Below are 11,352 nucleotides of genomic sequence, written 5' to 3' on the forward strand. Positions count from 1 at the left end.
TGAAAAATAACATGGAGGACGATGAATAAGGATGAGGAGGATGCTGAGGCAGTGATGCAATGTTACTCCTGATGGCGGTGGGCAACGTCATGGCACTGCCCTGGTGAGCGTCCTGCTGTACTGGGGTGCTGTACTGGTGTGGTGTACTGGTGTGCTGTACTGGGGTGCTGTACTGGCGTGCTGTACTGGCGTGCTGTACTGGGGGGCTGGACTGGGGTACTCACTGGCTGGTTTGCAGTAGGTGTCTCCGTCTTTGTCCAGGCCGCAGAGGGAGTCGGAGGGACAGCTGTGAGCGTCACATGTGATCACTCCTCCCAGGGAACACTTACAGCGCTGCACACACCTGTCCGTCAGCCAGGAGTCTCCGGCCTGGTGCGCGCACACACACACACACACACACACACACACACACACACAACCACACACACACACAAAAACACAACCACACACGCAGACACAAAAGCACACACCACACACACACACACAAACACACACACACGCACACACACAAACACACACAGTTAACATTTTGTGAGTAAACAGTAAACATTTGTGTTTTTGATCCTGCAGGACATACTGTACACCACATGTAAAGGGCCCGGGTAGCAGACTAAACCAGTCACAGGAATTCCCCCCCGAAATTAAGATTAAGGTTAATTAAGGTTAATTAAGATTAAGGTTAATGTAGATTAAGGTTTATTAAGGTTAATGAAGATTGAGGTTAATTAAGGTTAAGGGTCTGATCCTTAATCAGTATTATGAGCTACAACCGTGTCCGTCCAATGACGACCCCTCGGTTGCTGCCCTATCCATCCCCCCCCCCACACACACACACACACACACACACACACACACACACACACTCACGTCGTGGTACTCTCCGTCCGTGTCCACGCAGCCGCACCGGGACAGGGGCACGCACTTGCCGTCGCTGAGCACGAAGCCGGCGTCGCACTGGCAACCCTCCACGCAGGCGGTGGGCGGCAGGTGGCAGAAGAGGGGGAAGAGGTCCGAGCAGGTGGGGGGGCAGGCGGGGCTGCAGTCGGAGTAGTGGCTGTTGGCGCCGCAGGGCATCGCTGTGAGGAGGGGAGGGAGCGGTGAGAGAAATGGTGTGGAGCGCGCTGTACGAATGGCCTGTGTTTTTAAAGGGTGACTGGAGCTTTGCTGCCACCTACAGGTCAGACCTCGCTTGGCAGGAATACATTGTTTGTGTGTATGTTTATCTATCTATCTGTCGATCCATCTGGCTATATTAATGTTTCCTTCTAAGGTTTGTTCACGTCACAGGGACCAGTTCAAAAGGAATTAGGCTTTGAGCTTAGGAATGTTTCACCTTTGTCAATATAAATATATATAAATATGACTCAGACATACCAACTAAAGTTTGATTAAAGTTATTAGTATTAAATTTATTAAAGTTATTAGTTGATTAAAGTTATTAATCAATTATTATTGATTATTAGTCGTGCGGTGTATGGGGCACGGAACTGCATAATTGTTCAACCTGGGCTCCCGTCTCTTCCTTCCCGTGCTGCTCGCCACAATACACTGTTTTCTTGCACTGTTTTTATGCACTGTTTAAGCACTCCCTCATGTAATTATTGGCTTCTATACTATTGTACTTATATTACATTGTTTCCCTGCATATATATTTACATTTTGCATTTTGTACTTTTGCGCATTTCTACTTATTTTCATGGTGCCTGCTGCTGCTGGAAGTGCAATTTCCTGACGGATTCTTCCAGAGGGACTAAGTTCCTCTCTCTCTCTCTCTCTCTCTCTCTCTCTCTCTCTCTCTCTCTCTCTGTTGCATGCTGGGAGCGAGTTGTGTGAGTAAGTCAGGAGCGTGTGCGTTTCAATCTCGATTCCTTTTTGTTTGTAATATAACGAGAGTGCACTGGTGATAGTTACTTTAGTTTATTGACACTCGTTTTCTGGGGTGTTTGGGGTTTTGTGCGTGGGGTTGTGCCGACCGGCGTAATCGCCGGTCGGCGTCTGGTGTGGACGCCATGGTAAATGGCGAGTTCGCTCAGCTCACGAGGAAACATGGCATCAAAGTTGGTGCCGGTTTCCCGTGTAGCGTGGAGGACATCGGGCTGGCTGTGGGAGAGGTAGTCGGGCATGGCAGCGTGAAATCAGCCGCTCGGATGAATAGTGCCGTAGTCCTCTTCCTGGACCAGGTGGAGAAGGTGAACCGCGTTGTCGAGACGGGTCTCACGGTGAATGGAATGTTTGTGCAGGTGCTAACGTTGACGCAGCCGGCAACAAAAATAACCTTGTCCAATGTCCCTCCTTTTATTACTGACGAATTTCTCAGTAGAGAGCTATCCAGGCATGGAAAAATCGTCTCACCGATGAAAAAGATCCTGTCTGGGTTTAAGTCTCCTTTGATGAAACACGTTGTGTCTCACCGGAGACACATATATATGATACTTAACAATCGGGATGCGGAGCTCAACCTCCGCTTTCATGTTAAAGTAGATGATTATGACTACGTGATCTTCGCTTCCTCGTCGGTAATGAAATGCTTTGGTTGTGGTGTGGAGGGACACACCGTGAGGGCCTGTCCGGGGCGCGGGGAGCCGGCTCCGCCTGGCCCGGGGAGGGAAGGGGCGACCTCCGCCGCTCCGCCGGTTGGAGCGGGGCGGGGGGGGATCTCTGCGGAGCTCGGTTCCGCTGCCGCGGTTACGCCAACGGAGAGCGTTGCAGTTGCGGGGCCGAGTGCGGTTTTCGGGGGGCCGATCGCCGCACCGCGCACGACAGTCAGCAGGACTGCCGTGTGCGACACTGAGGACGGTGTAGGAGTGCACATTGGTGAGGTGGAGGTGGGTGAGAGTGAGGTGAGTGTGGAAAAACTAACAAAAAAATACAAAAAAATGGAAGTAAAGGGGATGGGTGAGGAAAATATAGAGACAATAAGAAGTGGTGGGGAGAAGAATGTGAAAGAGGTGAGTGAGATCAGCAAAGCACAGGGTAAACCAGCTGAGTTTGAAGTGGGCGAGAGTGAGGTCAGTGGGGAAAAACTAAGTGAAAAACACAAAAAGGTGGGAGAAAATGGGATGGGTGAGGAAACTATAGGGACAATAGGAGGAGGTGGTGGGGAGGAAAATATGAAAGTGGTGGGTGATATCAGCGATTCACTGGGTAAACCAGCTGAATCTGGGGAAACGGTAGAAGGTGAGGCAGGTGAAGCCAGTGAGATGCAGGGGCAAGAAGAGGGCAGCTCATGGGCGGAACGGATAGAAGAAGAGGAGATGATGGTAGAGGAGGAAGCAGCAGAAAGAAGGCCAAAGCCTGCAACAAAACGCAGAGGGAAGGCTAAAAACAAAAGCAGTGATTCAAAGGCAAGCAAGTTGGGGAAAGACAGGCTGCCTGGGAAAAAACAGACTGCACAGACAGACAGTGACAGTGGAGAGGAAAGTCTCTCAGATGACAGTGACATCGTGCACATAGAAAAGCTAAGTTGCAGTCAGCAAAAGAAAACATATTCACCGGAGAAAATTAAGTCCTTTCTTCAGGACACCAAAAACGCAAAAGGAGTCAAGCTGGAGGAATATTTCCCAGATATTCCAGCATTTTATGTTTCTGCCAGATTTTACGCTAACAACAGAATTGAATCTGGCATTACAGACCAAGAAATGTACAGACTCAGGAAACTGGTGCTGAAAGCAAGAAGGCAGATGAACAGCAATGAGCATAGAATATCTGATGTGTGTCTTAACTAAGCTAATGGTTCCACTACTTTTATTTTTTTATTCTGTTTTAAATACCTCACTCATGACTGAGCTTTTTAGCATGGGAAGTCTCAATGTCAATGGAGCAAGGGAGACAAAAAAAAGGGCACTCATTTATGAGACTTTTAAAACAAAACAAATTGATGTCCTTTTTCTACAAGAGACCCATAGTTGTGCTCAAAATGAGGTAGATTGGAGAAGGGAATGGGAAGGGGATGTAGTCCTGAGCCACAACACTAGCCTCAGTGGAGGAGTGGGCTTCCTTTTCTCCAGGAGTTTCTCTCCAGTTTCCATGGAGGTCGAGCATGTCATCATGGGGAGGTTGCTTTTAATTAAAGCTCGGTTTGAACAGTTTAATGTGTTTTTTATAAATGTTTATGCTCCAACCAATGGTACAGAGAGGAAGCTGTTTTTAGAAAAAATAACAAATCAATTAAATAGTTGCAACTCAGAGGATTATCTATTCCTGGGTGGGGATTTCAATTGCACGGAAAATGAGACATTAGATCGCAACCATGCAGAGCCACATCCAGCCTCTCAACATGCACTGAGGCAGCTGGTCATTTCTCATGGCCTGGTGGACGTGTGGAGAAGGACGCATGTAGATTGCCGACAGTACACATGGTCCCACCTCAGAGAGAATAGGATCTCCTCAGCTAGACTTGATCGTTTTTATGTTTTTAAGCACCATTTTAACATTCTTAAAATGTGTAAAATTTTGCCCACCGGTTTTAGTGATCATTCCTTGATTGTATGTCATGTTCTAATTAGAGATTTTAAGCCAAAAAGCGCACATTGGCACTTTAACTCTATTTTAACATTGGACAGAAAGTTTAAGGATGCTTTGAGCTTCTTTTGGGGTGTTTTTAGGCAGACAAAGGGGGATTTTAGTAGTCTTAGGCAATGGTGGGACCATGGAAAGACTCAAATTCAACTTCTATGTCAGCAGCACACCCTCAATGTCTCACAGGACATCACTCGGTCTATGAAGGACTTGGAGACTGTTATAGTGGAGTTGGAAAAGATGAGTGAGTCATCTGGAGAAAGGGGATATATTGAAATCCTCAAAGAAAAAAAGCTAGCTTTAGCTAACCTGCTGGACACCAAAGTACAGGGTGCGTTAGTCAGGTCCCGAGTTCAGAACATCTCTGAGATGGACGCTCCCTCTAGCTTCTTCTTCGGCCTGGAGAGGAAGAACGGACAGAGGCGGGTAATCCACACATTGCTCTCAGACACAGGCCAAGAGCTGACGGAGCCAGGGCAGATAAGAGCGAGAGCTGTTGGTTTTTATTCCTCCCTCTACTCTTCGGAGTATGAGGAGAAGGACACACTGGAGGGGTTCTGCAGTGGGCTACCCCAGGTCTCTATGGCGACCAACTTACAACTAGAGAGGCCTCTGCACATCGAGGAGCTTCTAGCCGCCTTACAGAGCATGCAGGGGCGGAGGGCTCCGGGCATCGACGGTCTGACAGTTGAGTTTTATAAAGCGTACTGGGAAATTTTATCTGCAGACTTGTTGGATGTTTTTAATGAGAGCCTGGCCTGCGGCTCCATGCCAATGTCCTGCCGTAGAGCAGTCATCACGCTTCTACCGAAAAAGGGGAATTTGCAGGACATAAAGAACTGGCGGCCTGTGTCTTTGCTTTGTGTGGATTACAAGCTTCTGTCCAAAGCCTTTGCCAACAGGCTGAGGGAAGCTATGGAGCAGTCCATCCATCGGGACCAGACGTACTGTGTGCCCGGCAGGTCCATGGTAGACAATGTCTACCTGATTCGGGACGTCTTGGAGGTCTCTAAGTCCATTGGCATTGATACTGGTTTGATTTCCCTAGACCAGGAGAAGGCATTTGACCGCGTTGAACACAACTTCCTATGGAAAGTTATGGCAAAATTCGGGTTCAGCGCTGGTTTCATAGCCAAGATCAAAGTGTTGTACAATGAAGTTGAGAGTGTGCTGAAATTCAACGGCGGTCTGTGTGCTCCTTTTAGAGTGTGCAGAGGCGTCAGGCAGGGCTGTGCTCTGTCCGGGATGCTCTATGCACTCTCCCTAGAACCCCTCCTCAGTAAAATACGCTCCAACCTACAAGGTCTGGTTTTACCTGGTTTTAGTGAGAATGTTGTCTTATCTGCATACGCTGATGATGTCATTGTTTTTACTAAGAACCAAAGAGATGTGGACATTTTAACAAGGATCATTAGTGACTTTACAGCTACATCGAAAGCGAGGGTTAACTGGAGAAAGAGCGAGGCCCTCGCTGTCGGTGAATGGCGTGGCGGTCTCCCAGTTCTTCCCCAAAATTTGACCTGGAAGAGGGATGGCTTAAAGTACCTTGGTGTCTTTCTTGGGAAGGAAACCATAGCCCAGAAGAACTGGGAGAACGTCACAGAAAAAGTGGAAGGTAAACTTAAAAAATGGAAATGGCTACTGCCGCATATGTCCTATAGAGGTAGAGTTTTGGTTTTAAACAATCTAGTAGCCTCCCAACTGTGGCACCGCCTTGCATGTGTTGACCCTCCCTCAGGCTTATTAGCCCAAATTCAAAGAAAGATGGTGGATTTTTTCTGGGATGGGTTGCACTGGGTGCCACAGGGAGTGCTGTTTTTATCTAGAGAGGAAGGGGGACAAGGCCTCATCCACCTGGCCAGTAGAACAGCCACTTTTAGAATTCAGTTTTTACAAAAGTTTCTGTCTGGTCCGACAGACTTGGTATGGAGGAATGTGGCCAGCTGCATTCTCAGACGTGTAAGTAACCTGGGTTTAGATACTGCTCTGTTTTTAACTGATTCTAAATTCTTAGAATTAAGTGGGTTACCTCCGTTTTATCAGGGTGTTTTTAAGTCATGGGCCCTTTTTAGTCATAAAACGTGTCAAGAAGCTAACTCTCTGCACTGGTTGTTGAAGGAGCCACTAATCCACGGGGCTAGGCTGGACATCACCAACAGTACCACTCCCGGCCTGACGGGGGCACTGTGCAGTTCAGGGACTGTTTGCCTACAGCAGCTGTTCGATGTAGTGGGGCCAGCGCTGGACAATGTTGGGGCCCTGGGCACTCTGCTGGGCCTCCGATCACACCGAGTGGCAGGGAGACTCCTGGAGCTCTGGAGACAGAGACTGTCTATCAAAGAAAAAAGACTTCTGATGGACTACAACCTAGGGAGAGCCACACCAGACCCCGCTGACCCCTTCCCTGATGTCCACCTGAGCCCCGTGGTAGGGGAGCTGACAGGCTCCCTGCTCACTCCCTGTCGCCCAAATAGGCTCTCCGTAAACAGGGCTGATAAAAAGACTCTCTATGCGAACTGTGTGAAGAGCATCAACCGTGCCGGGCTGAGCAACCGCCCCCCCACCGTGTGGACCAACAGGTTAGGGGGCCGCAATGGGCCCGGCCCACAGTGGAAGTTGTTTTATAAACCCCCCCTCAAGAAGCGGACTGCCGACCTCCAGTGGAGAATTTTACATGGCGCCATCGCCTCCAATTCTTTTATTTCTGTTCTTAATCCAGCTGTTTTGAGCATGTGTCCTTTCTGTAATCTCCGTGAGACTGTTTTTCACGTTTTTTCTGAGTGCAAGAGGCTCGCACAGTTTTACACTCTCTTAGCATTGGTTTTTAATTTGTTTGGTGTCAACTTCTCTGAGAAGGTTTTTATCATGGGGGCTGAGTACGAAAAAGAAGGGAAGGACAAGTGGCAATTATTAAATTATCTCTCGGGGGAAGCAAAAATGGCAATCTACATTAGTAGAAAAAACCGTGTGGAAAACAAAGAAGGACAGGATTCACGCACAGTCTGGCTCTGCAACATCAGGGCCAGGCTGTGGCTAGAGTACACATTTTATAAGAATATTGGCGAGGTGGACACTTTTAAAAATCGCTGGTGCTACAAAAACATTGTCTGTTCTGTTGTGGAGGATGACTTGCTGTTTGCACACATGTTTAAAAGATAGGCTATCTCAAACTGAAGAGACACGCACAAATCGCACTTTATTAATGTTCATGTAACATAACTAATATGTAAATAAAGTTGGTTTGTAAAATCAAAAAAAATCTCTCTCTCTCTCTCTCTCTCTCTCTCTATCTATCTATCTATACCCGTCCTGGTGGTGGACTTACGGCAGAAGGTGCTGTTCCTCCAGCTGATGGTCACTCCGGCGCTCTGGCAGGCCTGGGCGTAGGCCTCCACGTTGTCGCACAGCGTGGCCTGCATGCCGTCGTACTCGCACATGTCGTACACGCAGTTCCCCAGGAAGGCCTCCGGGGGCACCAGCGAGTGGCAGCTGCTGAAGCGGTCCGAGTTGATGACGGAGGCGCACTGGGCGTCGAACCGCAGCTCCTCGTCCGCCGTGCAGTTGGGGTGGACGTCCGGGCGCGAGTCCGGCAGGCAGCTGTGGGACGAGGAGGGAGAAAGGCTTTAACAAAAGGGTGCTGAGGTTGTAGTGCTGTTGTTTGAGTTGAACTGGTTAGCAGTGGCCTAGCTAGCCATTGGCTCTTAGCGAGCGAGGCCGCTGCTGTGAGCATATCAGTTTCTACTCACTCCTCCTCCCCACTAACCCCTCCCCCCCCACTCACCCCTCCTCCCTTACTCAACCTTCCCCCTCCTCCCCCACTCACCCCAGCTCGCTGTCGCCCTCAGACTTCCAGCTGTTGCCCAGCTCGATCACGTCCTTGGCGGGCTTCTTGTTGGGCATCAGGTAGTCGTCGCTGGAGTTGCCGTTGTAGTTCCCGCACATACCGCACACCTAGAGAGAGACGGAGAGAGAGAGAGAGAGAGACAGAGAGAGAGAGACGGAAAGAGAGAGAGAGAGAAAGAGAGAGAGAGCGAGAGAGAGAGAGACAGAGAGAGAGACGGAAAGAGAGACAGAGAGAGAGAGAGACGGAAAGAGAGAGAGACAGAGAGACAAAGAGAAAGAGAGAGATAGAGAGATAACAATTCAATGTACGCATAAAGATTGAATGAAAGCGACACGGCTACACAAACGGCCAGCGGAGTCACCTGACACAACTCCAACCAATAATCAGGAAGAGCCATTAGTGCCGTTCCTAGTGTTTCTGCGCGGTTCAGCGTCGGGGCTCTGTTAATGAAGCAGAGCTTTACCCCCGGGCTCCGTACCTTGTTGAAGTAGTCCCCGGGGACCACCACCTCCAGGTGGTGAACGCCGTCGAACTTGACCTGGAGGCCGAAGCTGGTGTCCAGCAGGGTGTAGGAGCCGCTGGTCAGCACCTTGGCCCCGTCGGCGAGGGCCAGGGGCGTGCGGACGCGGCGCCCGTTCAGCTAGGGAGCGGCGGAGAAGTGGGGAAAATAAATACATTGACCACCTGAGTGAAATGATACGATGAGATGGAAGATGCCAACTATCGCATGTCGTCTCTCTCTTTCATCGAAAAGGTGATTCCTTTTATCCTTCCACTTCAATACTCTCTCCATCCTCCCTTCCCTCCATCTTTCCAGCCCTTTCCCAACCCTTCCTCCTTCTATCTTCCATCTTTTCAGCGCATTCGTCTCACCATCTGTCCATCTTTTCAATCTTTTCCCTCTCCTCTTTTCAGCCTTTCCCCCTCCAATCCTCTCTATGACTCTCCGTCTTTCCAACCCCTTCCTCCCATCCTCTCTCCATCTTTTCACCACTTTCCACTGCATTCATCTCCCCATCTGCTCATCTTTTCAGCCCCTCCACCCCTCTCCATCCCCCCTTCCACCTCCACCCCTCCATCAGATCCAGCCTCCCCCTCCACCCTCCACCTCCTCCTCCTCCCTCCACCCTCCCCCTCCTCCTCCCTCCACCCTCCCCCTCCTGCCTCCACCCTCCCCCTCCTCCTCCCTCCACCCTCCACCTCCCCCTCCTCCCTCCAGCCTCCCCCTCCTCCTCCCTCCACCCTCCCCCTCCCCCTCCTCCCTCCCCCCTCCCTCCACCCTCCCCCTCCTCCCTCCTCCCTCCACCCTCCCCCTCCCCCTCCTCCTCCCTCCACCCTCCTCCCTCCCCCTCCTCCTCCCTCCACCCTCCCCCTCCTGCCTCCACCCTCCCCCTCCCCCTCCACCTCTCCCTCCACCCTCCCCCCTCACCCTCCCCTCCACCCTCCCCCTCCCCCTCCTCCTCCACCCTCCCCCCTCCCTCCACCCTCCCCCTCCTCCTCCACCCTCCTCCTCCACCCTCCCCCCCTCCACCCTCCACCCTCCCCCTCTACCCTCCACCCTCCCCCTCACCAGGACGCGCCGGCTCTTCTGCAGCGTGACCACGACGTCGCCGGGCAGGTACACGGTCGCCGAGCGGACGTAGGACGCCTCCGGTTGACCGCGCTCCTCGTTCTTCGCCACCACCCTGAAGGGCGTCACCTGGGTGGTGTTGCACACCTGGGCGGAGGGGAGACAGACGTCAGAGACGGATGTGACGGTGTTGGTTTGAGGTTTTTATCCAGTCCGATCCGAGCTGAAGCCGTGTATTTGTATGACCGTAACCGTTTGAGATTCAAGTGTGGAAACGTCCAAATCTTGAAACTTGAAAAGGTTAGAGTCTTGAAACGTTTTGAAAATGGAGAAGTCTGGAAACTTAAGATAGGCTAGGTCACTTTGGATAATATTGTCGACTAAATGCCCTTACATAGTGCATGTTAATGTAAGTTGTAGCCTTGAAACCTGAAAAGCCTTGGAACGTGAATCGTCGAAACTTTTCACCAGAGGGACCTTTCCTCAACACAGTGAGAACGCGGCATTTCCCTTCTCCTCCGCCCGTCTGCCTACCTCGACCAGTGTGTAGGTGCAGGTGCCCATGAAGGTGTGCATGACTCCGTCAAAGGTGTAGTAGTGGGGGTCCCCGGCCACGTGGCAGATGCCTTTACCTGGGGGAGGAACACAGGGCCGCCACACGGGGTTGAGGCTGAGCACTTTGGCCAATCAGAGATCAGAGTTTCTACATGTGTATTTGATTGAGTTAGACGGTTGATAAGAATGACACGTGAATACATAGATCAAATGCGATGAAAAAAGAAATGAAAGAATCAATGATTCAATCCCAGGGTTGGGGCGTGGGGGCGGGTGTTCCTACCCGTTGAGTGACAGTCGAGTACCCCCTCCACCACAGAGCACTCCTGGGCGGGGGCCACAGCGCCACGCCTCGCACGTCACGTTCCCCGAGCCGTGGCAGCTGCAGCGCCGCGAGCAGTCCGCCTCTGAGAACCAGCTGGAGCCCACCTGGAACACACACACACACACGTTAGCACAGGCGTGCACGCACACACACACACACACACACACACACACACACACACACGTTAGCACAGGCGTGCACGCACACACACACACGCACACACACACACGTTAAAACAGGCATGCACGCACGCACACACACGTTAACTCAGGCGTGCACGTACACACACACACACGTTAACTCAGGCATGCACAAACACACACACGTTAAAACAGGCATGCGCACACACACACACACGTTAACACAGGCATGCACGTACACACACACACACGTTAACACAGGCATGCACATACACACACACACACGTTAGCACAGGCGTGCACGTTTACACACACGTTACCACAGGCATGCAAGTACACACAAACACAGCAACGCAGGTATGCACGTACGTACACACACCACACACACACACACACACAC

General features: G+C 51.0%; 1 protein-coding gene across 1 annotated transcript in view; it reads right to left on the reverse strand.

Moving 5' to 3' along the window:
- Window positions 1–10,916, reverse strand: part of LOC307091707 (zonadhesin-like) — a gene marked incomplete at both ends in the record, with an annotated part of 17,885 nt that extends 6,969 nt beyond the window's left edge. The window contains 9 exon segments of the mRNA XM_079759356.1: window positions 225–369; window positions 868–1,076; window positions 7,844–8,115; window positions 8,342–8,469; window positions 8,841–9,002; window positions 9,933–10,079; window positions 10,467–10,564; window positions 10,771–10,825; window positions 10,827–10,916. Coding sequence (XP_079615482.1) covers window positions 225–369; window positions 868–1,076; window positions 7,844–8,115; window positions 8,342–8,469; window positions 8,841–9,002; window positions 9,933–10,079; window positions 10,467–10,564; window positions 10,771–10,825; window positions 10,827–10,916 — 1,306 coding nt within the window.
- Window positions 10,917–11,352: the final 436 nt, after the last annotated feature.

Source organism: Pollachius pollachius (assembly GCF_949987615.1).
Source record: "Pollachius pollachius genome assembly, contig: scaffold_211, whole genome shotgun sequence".
Classification (NCBI taxonomy): domain Eukaryota; kingdom Metazoa; phylum Chordata; class Actinopteri; order Gadiformes; family Gadidae; genus Pollachius; species Pollachius pollachius.